The sequence below is a fragment of the Sinohyriopsis cumingii genome, chromosome 2, assembly GCF_028554795.1.
Source record: "Sinohyriopsis cumingii isolate HCF-2022 chromosome 2, ASM2855479v2, whole genome shotgun sequence".
In the NCBI taxonomy this organism is placed as follows: domain Eukaryota; kingdom Metazoa; phylum Mollusca; class Bivalvia; order Unionida; family Unionidae; genus Sinohyriopsis; species Sinohyriopsis cumingii.
Window position 1 is genome coordinate 101,007,648 of NC_142962.1, and position 19,479 is coordinate 101,027,126.

At 35.3% G+C, this 19,479-nt stretch overlaps 1 protein-coding gene across 4 annotated transcripts in view; it reads left to right on the plus strand.

Moving 5' to 3' along the window:
• The window catches only part of LOC149805487 (RNA-binding protein Nova-1-like), a 96,811-nt gene that overhangs the window by 39,582 nt on the left and 37,750 nt on the right, over positions 1-19,479 (plus strand). For all 4 annotated transcript variants that reach the window (XM_089950078.1, XM_089950077.1, XM_089950079.1 and 1 more), the window contains exon 2: positions 19,120-19,260. In XM_089950078.1, coding sequence (XP_089806204.1) covers positions 19,120-19,260 — 141 coding nt within the window. The remainder of the gene's footprint in view (positions 1-19,119; positions 19,261-19,479) is intronic.

Genomic DNA, 19,479 nt, shown 5'->3' on the forward strand with positions numbered 1-19,479 from the left:
AGTCTCAAGGCTGTGCTTTTGCACAATGGAAACATTCTTCCATCTATTCCAGTAGCGTATGCTGTCCACATGAAAGAGACATACGATAACTTAAGGCAGCTACTGAATTCCATTGAGTATAACAAGTACAGCTGGCACCTCTGTGGTGATTTGAAGGTAGTTGCCCTTTTAATGGGACTGCAGCAAGGATATACAAAATACATGTGTTTCTTATGCGAGTGGGATAGCCGAGCAAGGGAAATGCACTACATGAGGAAGGAATGGACTCACAGGCAGAATGTAGCCATTGGAGAGAAGAATATCCAACACCCAGCTCTGGTTGAGGCTCAGAAAATCTTGCTACCACCCCTTCACATCAAACTAGGTTTGATGAAGAACTTCGTGAAAGCCATTGACCGGACTTTGCCAGCATTCCGATACCTGCATGAAAAATTCCCTCGACTCAGCGAAGCAAAGATTAAAGAGGGAGTTTTTGTGGGTCCTCAGATTCGAGAGCTTTTCAAAGATGACCGGTTCAACAACTTGCTGGAAGGTGACGCGAAACAAGCATGGAATGCTTTTCGCCTAGTTTCTACAAACTTCCTCGGAAATGTTAGGGCAGAAAACTATAAGGAACTAGTAGAAGACATGTTGATGAAGTATAAGAAACTTGGCTGCAATATGTCTCTAAAGATTCACTTCCTTCATTCCCATTTGGATTTCTTTCCTAGCAACTGTGGTATTGTTAGTGATGAACACGGCGAACGTTTTCATCAAGATATCGCAACAATGGAACAAAGATACCAGGGAAAATGGTCCACTACAATGCTGGCTGACTACTGCTGGACACTCCTCAGAGATGCTCCCGAACAGCTGTACAAGAGACAGGCGAAGAAATCTAAGATGTAGTCAATGACTTGATTTTTTATAGGTAGGCTATTACAGTTGACCTTTTACTATTGGAATGCATTTCGTTATGTAAACATTAATTTCTTGCAGATTACAAAAAAACTAGAGCCAATTTTGCAATTTGACTGTCATATTCGTGTTCAGCACATAAAAATTGATAAGAATTGACTAATTTTATTTCAGTAACATGACTTTTGTAAAAATTTGTTGTCCAGTGTTATAGATTTAAAATGATTGAGATTTGGGGAATTCATGATTTTTTTTTGCGTTTGACATGAATCACTGAAAAAGTCATGAAATTATGCCAAAATCGTGAGGGTTGACAGCTAGCTATGCATTACCTACTGTTATTATTCCATGAGATGGTCAGTCACTTTATCATGTAAATGATCAAATCCATGGTGCTGACCTGAGATGCATTTCATACTTAGAGCATTTCATACTTAGAGCAGGGTAAGAAGTCACCTTTGACAGCACATGCACATTTGTTGAATAAAGCTATTTAAATCTAAGGACTTGCTGCCAATTATTTGGAAATTGAAATAAAGCACAGTTTTATTATTATTCTGTATTGAATACCCCACCTCATTTTTAACAGGGGGGTAAGTTTTTTAAAGGTCAGGGGGATGGGGGCTAGACTGGTTTATGCGAGGGAATTAAGGTTGGGGAGCACCTGCCATTTCTTTAAATCTGGAAAATTCAGTATTTATTACTAGAAATAGAATTCATTTGGATGTAAAAAACAGATGTTGCATAATAGTGCTATGAAACATGGCTACATCAGCAGCATTTTCAAGGCTTCATGTTTACCCACACCTTTGCCAGAATGGATCTCATTAGCCAGGCAAAATATAATTCAGCTCATCTGCTTGTATTTATTGTTGGTGGCTGAGGAAGGGAAGTTCACTTTGACAAGTTTGTCCAATGGGATGTACCTCATTTTAAGCAGACTGATTCAGTCTAGTGTACAGTGTAGTACGAGTACAAGTTTCAAGTCGCTTGTCTTGCCAGACAAAAAGAGTCAGATGCAAATTATTTGAGCCTTGATTAGTGGATTATCCAAGGAATTGATTATCCAGCTAATTACTTGCAGTCACTAGTACTTTGTTTGCCTTGGAGTTACATGGGCACACAAATTACATCTGTAAATGACCATGATTTACTTACAGCAGGGGTGGGGTGGTGCAGTCGGTTTAGGCAATTTACCACCTTTTCATCATATGGCATGACTAGAAGCAGTATACCAGGTATTAGTAGTATAAATTGCACACTTCAAGTGTTACTTGTGTACCATATAATTTAACTTGGCATTAGTTGTCTACAAGACATAATAGAGGGCCCCCGAGTGGCCAAAAGTGCTCTCCGTTATGGATCACTGCCATCTCACCTCTGTCGGTGTGGGTTCTAGTCCAGGATTCGGCCAATGTGGGTATGTGAGAAAGCTTGCCACTAGCTTCTCGTGGGTCGGTGGTTCTTCTCAGGGTTTTCCCGGGTTCTTCCTCCACCATTAATACTGGCCGCCATGCATAGCCTATCGTGTGCTCAAAAATGGTGTTAAACCCAACAACATTATATTTTGATGTATGTAATTGCCTGATAAAAAGAAAGGTCACCATTGAGAGCTTGGGTAGAATGCTTGGTCTCAGTTGAAATTATGAAATCAAATTAAGGATTTAAATTTTGATTTGTCATTAGTTTCGGTTATTTAGTGCTCATCAGAATCTTTTTAGAAAACCTGACAAAATACGTTGATATGGGGCAGTTTAGGTTAGTTCAGAATTGTAAAATTAAGTGTTTATAAAAGTTGTTTTTGTTGTTTTTAATTCATGGCTGGTTTAGTTTTGATTGTTCTCATAGTACTTTTAAAAATACATTGGTTTGGTTATATCATGCTGAATAACTAGAGTAAAGTTGCTTTACAAAGGGCACACTGAATCTGCCGACCTGGACTGGCTTGGGTGGGTATTGAATCCATAACCCTTGAACTACAAATTTAACTAAGCTAACATGGCTCCTGTAGATTTAAAACGGCTATGTTTGGGATCCTACATCGTTTCATGATTTTGTTTAAATTATGAGTATTTGCTGTTGTACAAGTCTGAGAAATTGTTCATGGAGTTAAATGCCAATGACAGGTCCATTTTATCAACTGACGAAATAAACGTTACGCATCAGTAAAATACGAGTTGCAAGATGATGCCTTCATTATAGACACTCATTTAAATGGTTGATTTCAGTTACTAGGAAGGGTTCAAAAGTTTTCAGTGCCCCCACGAGATGAGACCAACATTGTAAAGCACAAGTTATATGCATTTCCATGCAACAAAAATAAAATTATACTTATCCAGCAAATTTTCAACATGTCCAGGGCTTTGCAGGAATAAATTTATCCTGTATTGTATGTTTCAGCATGTTCTGGCCAACAAAAATGATCAGTTACAAATTGCATGGTGCAGCCTTGATCAGCTTAGCTCGAAGGAACATGAACTATCATCAGTATAACCAGCATCTTCTGAAAAATTGAGTAAAACTTTAAGTGCTAGGAAAATGTTATCGGGCACAAAAAGATAAATATGGAATTCCATACACATGCCCATTACTTACCTAAAAAATAAATGGTATTCTAGCCACTGGGAGTGTTGGATCTGAGGTGTTGGAACAGTTCACCTGTTACAACTTACCAGTTATATGAAATCTGTGGTGGCAACATATTATGGGGGTACATATGGCAGATTTATTTAGGTTTTTGCCAGACCTTGAAAGCTTCTGAGAGATTACTAATACATGCAACCCCCAAGCCTGCAAAAATAAAAACAAAAGCAAATACAAGAATTACTACATAATGTTATGATGGGTGGTTGTCTTGTTTATGGTTCACTTACAGAGGATGTTCTGTATATACTCACAACTGCAAACAAAAACAGATCCTGATCTGCCACAGCATAATGCACATGTAGATCAAGGTCTGTCTAGTTTGTACTTGTAAGGAGTTGTAAGGAGTATATAAAATATAACCTGAAAATCTAAAATACATGCATTAATCCTAAACACCCTGTTCAGGGATAACATTATTGTGTTTCTGCAGCCTGGATGACAAATTATCAATGAAGAACAGGAACTTGAACAGATAATTTTTTCACGTTATTACTTTCTTTATTATAAAAAAAAGTAAAGACCAAAAAGTAAATGGGTTATTGTTTTACATGCCTTTGTACTGTATGTAAAAAAATTTATTTTCATCGGTATATATATATCATCATTGAGGCTTGACACAGACTGTTGCCAAAATGTACAATACAATGCAGTTTGATGCACCTCAGTGTTAAAACTTTAAGCTATGAAAATGAACACTAGAGATATCCATATATAATCTACATGATATAAACAAACACTACAATCGTAAAAGGAGACAGTTTAGTAAAAACTTGACATTACTGAATTAAATGGTGTATAGATTGAAGCACAAATGTAGATAATTGAAACCTCGGCATGGAGATTCCTTCTCTGACAAACGCATGAAGCTTGAGGGATTTTATGTAGTAAATCTTAATGAATACTATGAATTTCTTCAGTATAACCACATGTAGGATACCAATTTTGGGAATTTTATAGTTGTTAAAAACCCACAAATTTAAAGACTCAAATGAATAACAAATACTCACAGGTGAACATTTATATCAGTGTAGTGACTTTCTACCTGTGAGGCAGAATGTTTTCATATGAACTCAGTTAAGAAGCTTTATGACTGTGTACCACCATAAAAAATAATTGATATTTTCAAAAGAATAAACTTTTTAATTTATTAAATTATTTTTTTGATGACCAGAAGTAAGTGTATTAGTGCATTTACATTTTCTATATGATTATTCTTTAATTGTTTAAAGTTATGGAACACATCACATAATTTCACTGCTTAATGGACTGTGATGTTTTTAGTGATGGTTATTCATTTATATTGAATGCAATAGTAGAGTTAGTTTTGTCGGAAGGAATTGTGATTACTTTATTAAGCTTTATTATTATATGCTCATATTTTTCTCCGTTAACTTTACATTGTCAGAATCGTTCAGTGTTTTACGATATTGCACACCTTCATATTCCATTCACGTGCATAAAGGAACTACTTTCTATTGTAAACAAACAATGGACGCATACGCCAGCAATTTTGATTTGTAAACAAATCATGTACACTTGCACAGTAGACGTCTTATGTTGTGGTTGTTTAAATTTGTTTCTGAGTGAAGTTGTTGTTGTTGGGTTTAACGCCATATTTCAGCACACTATAGGCTATGCATGGCGGCCAGTATTAATGGTGGAGGAAGAACTCGATGGAAAATCCCGCGAAGAACCACCAACCCACTAGAAGCTACTGGCGAGCTTTCTCACATACCCACGTTAGCCGAATCCTAGACTCGAACCCACGTTGACAGAGGTGAGATGGCAGTGATCTGTAATGGAGAGCGCTTTAAACCACTCGGCCACTCGGGGCCCCTCTGAATGTAGTAAAAGCAATTGTTTTGTGGACTACCACATACCAGTTGCTTTGGCACATTCCACGTTAACTTTATGATACAATGTTTCGGATTTAGGTTAGCTATACAATAGATGCAAGAAAGGGTTCTTACAAATAACATGCAAGTATTAAGACATAAGCTGTCTTCTTTAGCTGGTGATAATAATGGCAAAAACAGTTTTTGTTTTACAGCCTGAATTTCCTCAAAATGTAATTTCTTAGTTCTGCAAATCCGAATTACATTGGCCATGTCATAGGTTCTCAATCTTGATTACACATTTCAAAATTGTGCTGTAATTTTGAATATAAGTGCAATTACATCCTCCATACTGCACTAAAAATGCATCATTTTGATTAATGCAATTTAAAGACTTCATATTTTTCCCACATTATGATTTCAAACATTCAGTGACAGAAACAGAAACACAATTGCAGATATCAACATGCTTCTCCCTAGCTTCTTCAATCCAATGTATTTTGTGTGGAATTGTCATATAAATCCAGTCCATAATGATGAAATTTCATAGAATTGAGAAAAAAATACCAAAATCTATTCATTCCAGATCAAATAGAAAAGTTGTTGCAATACGCATTCATTCATTCACAGTATGACTCCAAATTTCAATTTAACCAGATGCACCATATTCTTTTGAAAGTTATGTTGAGTGGGTGGAGTTATGTGCGCATCAATAATGTTGTTATTGTGTAATGATGAATCTGGGCTTGTGTATTTGGTTTGGAATACGGCATACATTCAGTTATTGTTTCTTGTTGTGTATTTTGTTAATATAAATAAGCATTAGATAGAAATATTTTTTATAGCATATAATAAAAAAGTTACTGCATTTTTATGGGAAAATATACTCATTTTGTCTGATGAATATACTGCACTCCCAAAGTCATGCAGTATTTACATCCAGAAAAACTTGTTTATAATTTCCCATACAAATGCAGTAACGTATAATGATTATGTACCACCATAAAAAAAGATATTTTCAAAAGAATATACTTTTAATTTATTGCTAAAAAATGTTAAGATGCAGAGCAGTTAAAAGGAAGAAATTGTCTTGAACTGTTGTAAACTCTTTTCATCCAGTCGAGTAGCAGTCTCTTCAGAGCACCTTCCCTTTTATGAAAAAACAAAATCACAAAATTTGAAAATAAATGAATTTACAGTAAGATTTATAACCAATAATGGGTAGTACAAAATATTTTGATTGAAATGGTTGTACAGGAAGAGAAGAGAGTTGTTATATTAAATTACATGGGATGTTCTTCATTATGTCTAAATAAATGATACGTAAACTTTAAATATCAACATTGCAGAGTAAACTTATCTATCCATAGGAAATGAAAAAATTGCCAACAAACCTCTTCTAATTAGTCACGTTGACCAAAAATAAGCTTATTTCACTCTTACTATCTTCAAAGAATACTTTTACTAAAGGAGCATTAAATTATACTTGTGTGTATATAAATAGGAAATCAATAATTGTCAGGTACCCCAATCCCAATCAGTGGTCTTTACTTGAAGACTAGAAATTAAAGTTAACTGATGTGCAGTCAGAGCTAATCCATATCACTCAAATGAACTGATATTGATCTCACTCACAAGTATTGTAGTTTGACCACAGTTGCTGAAAAGATGGTTTCAAGGTTAATAGAAACCTTGCCAAACCTTTCCAATTATCTATTTATTTATCAATATATACCCAGAACAACATGCATCCAGATCTGTTAGCATGAACACAAATCTGTTGGCATTGACACATCAACATACAGAGATCCTCCGCCATAGAATTAGATTATGGATCTCTTGTATACAAATTGACTAGCATGGAATCAGATCTGCGATTGCATACTGGGCTGTTAGATTTGGAACTGGTTTTTATTTGAAGGAAAAGTTGTAGACTGACGTTCTGACAGTATTTAATGGTACATCTCAGTCTGTGTTGTTTTAGGTTAAGTGCATAGTAAGTGTACTAAAATATGGTTGAGACCTATGAATGTTGGTGCAAATAAGCAGTTCCATTAACTAGATCAGAGTGATAACAAATATCAGGTTTTCTTGCTCAAAATTTCATTGTTCCTACAGATAAAGGATGTAATGGAGAGAATTGGATTAGTTCGGGATTTAATAGCATTTTGATTTGATTGAAGTCTCCTCGTAAGCATGACAGTCCTAAAGCGGTCCTGATTTAATCAGTTGGATTCATAATCACACTGCAGTGAATAATATTTAATTAGAATAGTTAATGAGAAATAGTGATAGCAGGAAATTAAATTTATGATGCTTAAATCTTATCGTAACAAACACGGCCAAAATGATCCAGTAATCGGTACAAATGGTAAAAAAATTAAATTCCCATTGTCATCCATTGAAGATTCTGTTCCACAAGGTTTTTGTTCTTTCAAGGAAATACATATATGTAATTTATTTTCAATTGGAATTTCCTAATGTGTCAGTGACTAGTTGATATGGGACCAGGGTGAGGGAGTTTTAAATGGATCCCTATTAATGAAGAGTTCTGAACTTGCAAATATGGCAGACACAGACAGACTTGAAGTTCTTAGAGATGAACAGAGCAAATATATTACATTTTTTTCAGCAAATATGTTTTGTTTCCATTGTTTTCTGACTCTGCTGGTTATAGACTAGAATGGCTTTTGGAATAGCCTGTCATCCGACATCTGGGGCCTGTCTGTCTACATAATAAAATGAGTTTCACATCCTGTTTTTCATTGTCCTTCAACTTTTGTCTGTTGATTGTCCATTAGCACAAGTTTGTTATTGATGCTCACGAAAACTACTGTACTTGGTGGATTACTATGAGGCTTTACACAAACGTTTTTCTCATGGTTTACTTGTATATACAGACTTACAAGCTGCCTCCTTCCTTTTATGCCTTTAGAAAGTTTCTTTGACCCTTGCATAAGCTGAGGTCTATTTTGCAAGTCAGATCTGTCTGAAGGGGTGACTTGTCATCAGTTAAGTAGAGTTGCACTTTAGAAAAATAAAGAAGCCAAACTGGATAGATGGATGTGAAGAATAACAACAGAGCAATGTAAAATATACAATATTACAATTGAGTGGAATTTGTCACAGATGGACAACATTGGCTAGCAATATGTGCAAAAGAATGAAATAGCTCCTGTGAGACAATGTCAGCAGTTAAACATTTTTGTTTTACTGTTTTGTTTATATTTGTACAAAAATCTGTAACATACTTTTCCATCCCAATTAAGTTAAAACAAATTTTGTATTTTTTAAAATACAAAACTGAATAAAGTACATGTAAATTGTACATACTTGTGTTTGAACTTGGTTTATCTGAATGTAAGGCAGCCATAATTTCCAAAAAGATCAAAATTCCTTGCTGATAATGTTTATCAACTCTGCATTGAAAAAATGTATTTCACATCAAACACAGTGAAGTTTCAGAATTATTTTCTTGGATAACCCACTAATTCATGGCATAAAAAAGTTTTATTTCAGAAGGACACGTAAACACATTGCACTTATTATTGTAGATGCTTTATTAAACTTGAGATAATGTATCTCATTGACATCGCAAATCATCATGTTTTATATTCCAGATTTTGCATATTCTTTCCACCCCTAACCCCTTTCATCACCTTGTCAACTGCATAATAGCCCCCCCCCCCCCCCAGCTACATGTTATTTAGGTTTGCATTGTAACTGGATTGGCACTGGATCTATTGAAGACATGGAAAGTAATTCTGAAAATGAGATGTTTATTTATAATGTATTTCAACAATGAATCTGACAGCTTACTTAAGCGCATAAAGTCCAGCAACAAAGATAAGAAAAGGATATTGTACCTAAAAGGAACTAATTGGAACATAAACTTCAATGAGTAAAAAATGAAACAAGTATGATCGATATATGGATCTATCAACAAGGATGGTCTGTGTATGGAATTGGGACTCAAATGTAAGCAACGTACGATTCTGTCAACAAGGGTGTTCAATATAAAATAATGTATGGTTCAGTGTAAAATATAAGTAATGTATGGTTCATCCACAAGATGTACGTGCATGTACAATATATTTTCATCGATGAAACAATATTGAATTATTTGATTTCATCCTTAGTTTTTTATTAACATTAATTCAAAATTGAACAAGCGTATCTTGGGGTATGCAGATGTATACACTGTATTACAATATATTTCTGGTTCCACAATTCTCAAATGACCAATGAGCCACCTCACATGGCCAACCACACCCAGTCTGCCAATCGACCCCCTCCACCCTGAGAGCCTCTTATTCCATGCAGATCATTGGTTCCTGAGCTTTGATACCTTACTGCAAGTAAATCAATACCATCCCCCAAGCCAGCATCACCATTTACTGCAGCATCCTGGTCACAAGAAACCACACTGAGTTACATGATTAACCCATCTAAACAACAAAATATAATGACAACCACACATTACAAGAGACAGTTAATCATTAGTACAGTAACATTACCGGTCACTTGCATGCAAATTAATTGGCTTTGATTCACGTTGAATGGTTTCATTAGAACTATGGCATGAGGTTATGATACTAAACATGTTCATACATGAATCTGTGTCTGACAAAAATAATCTCACTAGATTATAAGAACGTAAACATTACATCATTTAACTTAATTTACTTTGTTTGTTCTGTTATAAAAACCGCAAACTTGAAACAATTGATACTGTATCTGACAGCATAGTGTTGTGACAGGTCTAACTCTAAAATATTTAGAATTTCCAAACATTAATATATAAAACAATTCTATCACATAAAACGGATAACACAAATGCAATTTTGTATACATACCCTACAGCTGAAGATTGCTTCAATAAAGTGGACTTCTTCCTGACAAAACTCACTGTATTGTGATGACATGGAGGATCTATTGGACTATAAGTACCCTGGTTGTGGCAAACTCTTTGGCAAGAGGACTTGAGATAATTGGGTTTCTCACTGCATTCCTTTGCAAATGCAGCAATGGGTAAACTGAACTCAGTGTTTTGAAATAACCACAACTAAAATTAACCATCCTTTTGTAACTCTGTATGAGGCAATGAAACCAGAGTGCATTTTTGTTAATATATAATGCAATAACATTTTACTGCACAAAATTCTGACATCCATTGCAACGAGATATAAACCAAAGCATGGGTGGGTGGGTGTATAATCTACATAATATACAGTAATATTCATCATTGCATTATTTCAGAAATTTTAAAAATAATTACTAAATTTAACAAATCTTAATGTCACCCCTGGTGATCTTGCCAAATTCCATTGCAAGTTCTATACTTTTGTTCTGCTTTGTAACAAATGATATCGATGAATTTTCACATTAGCATCACAAAATTTAGCTTAAATTATCATTTTTTTTCCTCAAGCAATCATAATTTCAACACTTTGTAGAAAACAGCAGCACTCATTTAAAACATGCTGAAGAAGTGTAGTATTGGTACAAGTAATTCAACATGTTGGTTTTGGAGTCGTATAGGACTCAGATTTTTCTGATATAGGATTGGGTGCTTGATTATGTCATATGACTCCCATAACCAGTCATTCCTGTACCCTTACACAACTCCGTGACCAACATGGCATATTACATGTACACGGACCACTTTGTTTTATAAGTATATACAGAATGAGTGATGTTGAGCCGAATGCTTATCACAGGCTATTTAATTTTATTGACATTTCAAGCTGAGTGTCAGACACGTATATCATTTGTGATGCTGTGCTGAACGAAATATATTATTCACATGCATGTAATCACGAGAGCCCGGTAAATTCCCAAAAGGTAATATTACTCCTGGAAAAGGCATTTTTTTTGTCTTCAAAATAGCTTAAACATAGCTATAAAGTAATACTTGTCATGTATGCGTTCAATACAGACTGTTTCAATATTTGGTATCTTTTTTAAAAAGAATTTATTACACACTTTTGAATGGCCCTTATTCACCTCCACAGTCCTTCTGAGGTAATTATTTACACACCCCGACAAGAGGGTACGACAAAACTAGATATTCTTATATGGGATTTCTCTAGCTTTTCCTCCACCAGATTACACCAAGTAGATCTCCCAATTTCTGCTTCTGACGTGTTATAGCTGCCAGAAATGTCTGAAGAAAAAGGGGGAAAAAGCGGAGATGCAGTTGTTGGTCTAACTCCCGATATACTTACTTTGCCCGCCAATTTTCTTTTTCAAAATGGCGTTAAGCTCCAAACATCGTGACTCGATAACCAAGTACGTGAACATATTGGGATAAAGTCAACATAAAGATGTAGTCCAGCATAAACAGATTAAATGTGACCCTGGGATATCACAAAAAATATTGTAAAGAAAAGTTGTACTAACCGATATCCTGACGATTTTACCAGACATGCTCTTGTCCTAGTACCTGGTCACCATAGTCAAAATATATAACGGTAAAAAAAAAAATTATCTGACAGTTTCTTTATGAAAGTTAAGGCAAAGAATATTAAATAATCAGGATTAAATAGACTTTGGTTCAACTATATTAATATTAAATTGTAGAACCACAGTATTTGTGTAAATACGACTGCATGATAACAAATTATGCAGATAAGGTGGCCATCTTTATTGTCTGATTGGACAGTTTTTTCTCTCGTTTTACTGGTAATATAACAATAAAGCTCGTGTCAGTGTTACCATTCACACAAAAATACAAACGAATCGGTCTTTGACATTACTTGGGTCTAATCGGTAGACTAACAAGTTCTCATTTTTTCGGAAAACGACTAAGGCACGAACAAAACTCGGCGTCATGTTCAAGCAGATTATCCGACTAATTCATTCGTTTCAGTAATAAATTCATTGACTTACTTTATATCCAGACGATAAGTATGATCCATCTTTTTCTCAGCCTTTGCACTGAATCCTTCAAGAAACTTGTTATATATAAATATATCTTGATTTTTGTCAGAACAGAACACCTGTGTATCCAACGGCCACTGACCTACATTTGAAACGCTGACGCATGCGTGGAAAGCAATTGTCAGTTCCCGTTTAGTCTGCTACCTTATGAGACGCGTTCCTCTTTACTTGGGGTGATGTTTCTTTTCACGCATGCGTTTACTTAGGAATGAAAACAAAGGCAAATAGCCGCTAGATACAGAGGTGTTGTTACGAAAAATTAAAAACAGTGAGTTTTATGAAGGATTTAATGCCATGGCTGAAAAGAAAAGGGATCATTGTTACTGTCTGCACACAAAGCTCGGTCGAAATTAAATAAGTAGTGAACAGCCCGATAATCTTCGTGAATAACAATGGTGACGCACCAGCACAAATTATACCTTAGACAGGAGAACTTGGTGTACACTTGAAACCTAAAGATTGACCCAATGAATACTTGCAGTACACGTACAACGGAGTTTGAAGCCTGGTACATATACACAATTAAGTTTAAAAACAATTTTGCAGCTGGAGACTGTGTTGCTCAGTTTCTACCGATTTCTCAATCCAAACCCGATCAGTGCTAACTAGGGTACACACTCCCCCCCCCCCCATAAGATCAAAAAAGTAGTAGTGGAACACTTGTGGGATTGCCTTTTGTCTGTCACCTATCCATCCATTAGTAGAAGTTGATTGATTGTTTTAACATACGGACTATGCTGCATCTGGTAACATTGGTTTACTTGTCATAGAATTTCTTAAAATGAATCTGGGAAAATCTTTGAAAATCATTTCATCATGTTATTGGTTAGAAATGTTTAGTTTTAAAACAAAAATAGCAGACTAGAAGGATTTTCTTCACTATCAAAGACAAAGGTCTGAAAGGATAAAAACAATCGCCTTTCTAATGAGTCTCATTAGTTGAATGGCTGTGATGGCATCAGGTTAAAATTATCAATTGTTACTACTTATAAACTATATGGAGGGTTGCCATGAAACTTGGCACACACATTCATCCCTAGGTCATAAGTCGTGTTGGTCCTCGATGAAGATGGTGCTGTTCATATACGGCCATCTTGAAATCTTGCTGTAGCTATTTCTGACTGGCTCATATCGCTATCATGATAACCAATATGGTTAACTTGGCAGCCATCTTGAAAATGTTAGTCTCATCTTGAATGGAATACCCTATTTTATCACAAGTTTTTCAACCATACTTCCGATAATGTCTAATTGGTCCAAAATGAATATATTAATAAATCTCATCACTAATATGGCCATCATGGAGACTTAAAAATCTTGTCACTGTTCCTCCAAGATGGATGGTCCAATTATTAGTGGTTTCCACAAAAGTTTTCCAAAATAAAAAAAATGGTGCAGATCTTCTATTCATCATAACATAATGTCATATCAGCATGGAGTTGTCACCAGATGTATTGTGGTGTCTGGTTGGTCCTGAATAAAAAAACTCATTCTGACATCCATCATGAAAGTTTTGTTATTGCTTCTCTTCCTGGATGGATGGCAATATCAGCATGGAGTTTCAAGGGAAGACTTGTGATATTTAGATGTTCCTATATTAAATTGGTGTTAGTGTTTTTTCCGTTCTGGCTGTCACTCTTCTGGAATGAGACGGTCATACTGGCCATTTTTTAAATTTATTACCAAATGACTTTTAATGTTGTTGGTCCTAAATGAAGAGGTGCTAATCTGATAATACCGCAGCCAGTGGCCAGTTTTGCAGATTGTTAAAGTCAAGAATATTAGATTGTTTCAACACTAAGCAGTTGGAAAGAAGAAATGTTCTGATGATTATTGATGTGATTCACAAGTGATAAACACATTGTCTACTGCCATCTAATTCATTTTCCAATATTAAGTAGTTTCCTATGTTGTTTTTTTACTTCTGGTTACTAAATTAACCATTGGTAGTGTTATTTTAGAATCTTTAATGCAAAAGGTGATGAAAGGTTGTCAAAGAATGAATGTATTCTGTATGTACACTATTATGAACTCGTATTCTCTGACCCTCCAAATTTTTAGAAGTTTTAATAGTGTCTTATGTATATTTGATTTATATTGTGTGCCTGACCTTGTCTGTGACTGAAGATAGTTTTGGCCTTCATTATTTAAAAATATTTACTTAAGTTAAAGTTCAGGACGTGGGGAAATTTTATTGTGTATTAGGTCAAATAAATTAGTACATATAGGTTTTGTAAGCAAAGTACATGTATTCATTCCTGTTTTAATATTAGTCTTTTAGAATCATTGATCAGAGTTTATAGATGTGTTCCTTTATACTTTTAGAAGAGTTAAATCAATAATTGGAATTATAGTGTGTGTGTGTGTGTGTGTTACTTGGATTTTTAATGTAGCTTTAACAATTTCAGTCTGCAGTGTGGCAGTTTATAGTGATGTTTAGCACTGGGGCATAATGCCCCACCCAGCCGCATTATCCTGACACCAGGCCAGCCATTCCTATCATTAACCTCTTAATGCTGAGCACCAAGCAAGGCAGCTGCTAGTACCATTTTTATAAGTCTTTGGTATGGCTCTGCCAGGGTTCGAACCTGCTGCCTCCCACATCCAAGGCAGATGATCTAACCACTTAGGTCACCAGTGCAGTGATTAAATGACAGTAATGAGCATTTAATTTTTTTATCTATTATACACAGTGTTGACTTAACTGTGCAGTATTGTTTGAAGCGAAACAAGTACACTGCAGGAGCTGTCTGCATTTAAATGACACAATTCACTTGAAAGTGGAAGGATGAAACACAAGGCTGCCACTGAATTTGAAGTAACTACTCCTCCAAAGAGAGACGTGAGCCAACCTTGTAGCAGCCAAAAATGTCAAATAAGACACTAGAGACAGAGAAATTTTCAGCCACATTGGGTTGATAATTATCCATGGCTTGAATTCATCGACAATGAAGCAATGATGCTCTGCAGTTATTGCAAACACTGTCCCTAACTGGCACAGGCTGGAAATTCAACCATTGTATTTGCCAATGAAAATGGTAAGTTCAGGATTTAAGCAAGCAGATCTCTTGACTGTTTTGGACCTCATAAAGCCAGTGCAAAACTGTATATGCATGATACTGCCTGGCTAGGCGAAATGTGCAGAAAATGCTTTTATTAAGAGTTGCTAACACTCCACTAGGAATGGCCATTTGAAAACTAAATGAGAAGAAAATGAAAATATAAATGAAAACTCTCTTTAACACAGCCTACACCATAGCCCAATATGAAAGAAACAATTTCTTATACAACGGGTGCCTCACATAGAAGAAAGGGGATTTCACCGCTAAACATGTTTTGACCTAAATCCATAAAACATTATAGCTGACCACTACATGTTTGCTCCTTGCAACATATAAGAGTTCTAAGGGTACCCATGTCTGATATGAAAATGCACTCTGAGCTCAAGAAGGACAGTCTTAACATTGCTGTTAATTATTTGAACAGATTCTGGGCAAGAGACTTTCTGTCAGTTGATTAAGTCCTGAGAGAAGAAATTAAGTTTGGTCTGAATTAGTGAATTCCTTTTCTTTCCCGCTGATAGAAGTTCTGATGCTACCACATGAAGCAGGAATACAAGATACAGTACCTAGATAATAACAAAACTAAAGAATTAAGCCCTTATAAGAAATAAATATGTTGGACATTGTTTCTTTTTGTTTTTAACATTGATTAAAATACATTTTGTTGAATCTAGCCAAGATTGTATTTTGACAAATGAAAATATATGTGGGACAACTGAATTGCCTGAAATGAAAACACTTAGATCAGCCCTGTAGGTTTCATTGGCTGAATGAGACACATCTCTGGCATTGGGGTCAGTGTAAGATGTTCAGTGATATAATTAGTATGGCTTGCACAACCTATGATGTGAGGTTGCTTCTAATTAAGTTGGTTTTATCCTTTTAAAAAATTCTTCACATACTTCTTGAAGTTTTGTTTCCTTGAATATTAACATTAAAACTGAATCATTTCACTTTTTCTTAAGAATTATTAACCAAACCACAACCCCCACGTAGATAAATGCATAAAATAGGATCAGATTGAATAGATCTATGGTGCATATTCTCCTTGGAAACACTTTCAGAAGTCCATCAAAACTCCTTCAGAAGTTCTTGAGAAAAAAATCCCTATGGTTCTATGGACCATGATTAAAGCTTATGGCATAATTTTTCCTTGAATGATTGCAGAAAGTGTGTAGATAGGTTTTGAGAATATAGTTTATGTAAACCATTTTACCAGGCTCACTGTCGGCTGAGATCTTAAAGAGCCACATGGGAGTATGGTTGAATGCAGATTAGGTTCTTTCATATTAATTTTACTGAACAGTGTAGACACTCCAAATTGCACACCTGTACATTATGTAATGTGAGCAGATCTAGTTCTGTTTTTAGTTAGGCCGAAAAAGAATGTTTCCTATTGTACAGTTTTTAAAATTGGGGTAGGTGGCTAGTTTATATATATTTATATGTGCAGAAATCAATTTCTGGATTATTGTTTTTTTACATTATATTGTAACAATTAGTATGAATGGTGTACTAAGCACTTCATGTGCTCGGCTAAACCAGCTCAATCAGTTTTGGGATTTTTTTATAATTATATTTTCCTTGGGGATAAAAAGTGTTTCGGTCGAAAATAGCAACCTGGGATGGTTGGCTGACTGGAAACAATATTTTTTGACCTTAAGTAGGTCTTATAAAGTTGTACATGAATGTCTTAAGTTTGAAAATTGAGAGCAACTACATTGATAATGAATTTCAAAGTATGAGAGAACAACTGTGACATTAGTTTCTACTTTATTGTTTTACTGGATAAATAATGGTTGAAATTACTAATTTTCCTTTCCAGACTATCTTGTATATTGATATTCATATGTATCTGTTTATCTAATGACTACTGGTACATATTATTGACATTTTGCTGCATTTAGCAACATGGAAACCACTACGACTTTATGTTTGTATTACTGGATATGGTCAGTGAATTGTGGATTCAGATCCTATCTACATTAACCCGAGTCCCTTGCTAGGGTTTGTCACAGGGCAATGCTCTATATTTACATTGCCTCTTTCACTAGATGGTACTTGATGTGCTGATATACCATTAAACACAAATGGTACTGGATCTTTAAGCAGTATTCTAGGTCTCTTTGAATTAATGAAAAAGGTTAAGGGCATTTCACATTGCTGGAAATGCACGGAATACATTTTCATTGAGCATATTTTCATCTAGTTCCTACTATAGTCTGACTCTACATCCCCATTTGTTTGTACCCCCCCCCACCGATTTTCAAAACGAGAATGTTTAATGTGACAAGATGTGCACAGAATACATTTTCATTGAGCATATTTTTATGTTGTTCCTACTAGGTGATGCATCTGGACTGTTGGTACATCAACTTGTTAAACACAATTGGCACATCAGCACATTCTATACTTTAATTCATTTGGAACACTACTTCTGGACATGTGATAGAACTTTTAAAGATTATTTGGGATTTAATTTATTTGTACTTTCTAAAGGCAAAGAGCTGAACAGATGGACATTATTTTATTTTAGGCTTTAATGTTGCTTTTTACCAACCACATTTCTTCATTGGTTTGCATCCGGGGCTAAGATAATGGATAATAATAAAGAGAACTAATCAGAATATTCAGTTCAGCATGTTGAATGTTTCTTACAGGTGGTAATCCTAGTTTGACAGATGTCATGCATTCCAAAATGACTTGTGTTGAAATGTTGTTTGCAGTATGTACAAAGAATTAAATGCTACCCCTTAATGCTGTGCTTCACAAAGTCAAACTGTCAGCCAGGAGTACTGTAATTTTATTTTTGCTGGGTTTTGCTTGCGACACTATTTTCTTAAATTCTATTAGACTTTGCTAGGATGATTGCTTATTGCTTCATGAATCACCTTCCGAAATGAATCTCACTTGAACACTATTTGGACAAGTGAAACAGCCATGCTTTGCGTTTTATGCAAAGATTAAAATCCAACTTCAGGGAAACGTTTTTGCTGTCCACAAACTTGCTAATAATCTTTAAATACAGAAGAAGACAAATATTCTCATTCAAGGAAGTGATGTGCAATAACTTTTGTTCATCTCGGGTGGGTGTATCAAATATTTTTGTCCACCTGTTGTTGAAGGAAGGCATCAATGTGAAGTTCCAAAACTACAGTTGATTCCATTTTTTGGAATGCCAGTCAAAAGCTATTGGAGGAGCTGCTTCTAATAATAAGAACTAGAGACAGACTAAGATACATTGAGTTTGCACTCCTGAGTATATTCCAAGTAGTCTTTGAGAATTTTGAGTAGAAGTTTCTTCATCCTAGTGAAGTCTAATAGAATTTAAGAAAATAGTGAATGACTGTATACATGAACTTGAGATCTAGAAAATACTAAAGAAATGTATACATGACCCTTGAGTTCTAGACAGTGCTGAATGGAATGAATACATGATCTCGAAGCTCTGGAAAATGCAGAATGAGGGTATGCCTAACTTAAAGGCTTCCAAAATGCTGAATGATGCATATATGACTTGAAGCTCTTGAAAATGCTGAATGAATGTATATGTGACCCTGGAGAGCTAGAAAATGCTGAATGTATACATGACTAAGAAAATTTTGCAAAATGTTCAGTGAATGTATATATGACTCGGAAGCCTTGTAATCTTCCTTATTGACCATTTGAATTGTGTTGTAGGAGGAGTTATTAGAATGTTTGTCCCAGGCTGGTTATTTGTTTATTTTCTTCAATAGGTGACAACATCCACCTGAAGATCCTTGTGCCCAGTATTGCTGCTGGTGCCATCATCGGCAAGGGTGGGGAAACCATTGCCCAGGTTCAAAAAGAGGCTGGAGCTCGGGTCAAAATGTCCAAGGCCAATGACTTTTATCCAGGTAATGTTGGCTTGTAAAGGTTAAGGCCATGTTAAAGCATTTTCTGAGATGGTTATAGATTACAGCTGTGATTTCCTGCCAGCATAATAATTTAGAATTTCCACTGAAAAGTATAGGAGATCAACTTTTTTTCAGTTGTCTGAACTCAGCAGGGATTTCACGTCAAATCAGTAACAAGCATCTTTAAAATGATGTATATTTTTGTAAGATATCATTAGT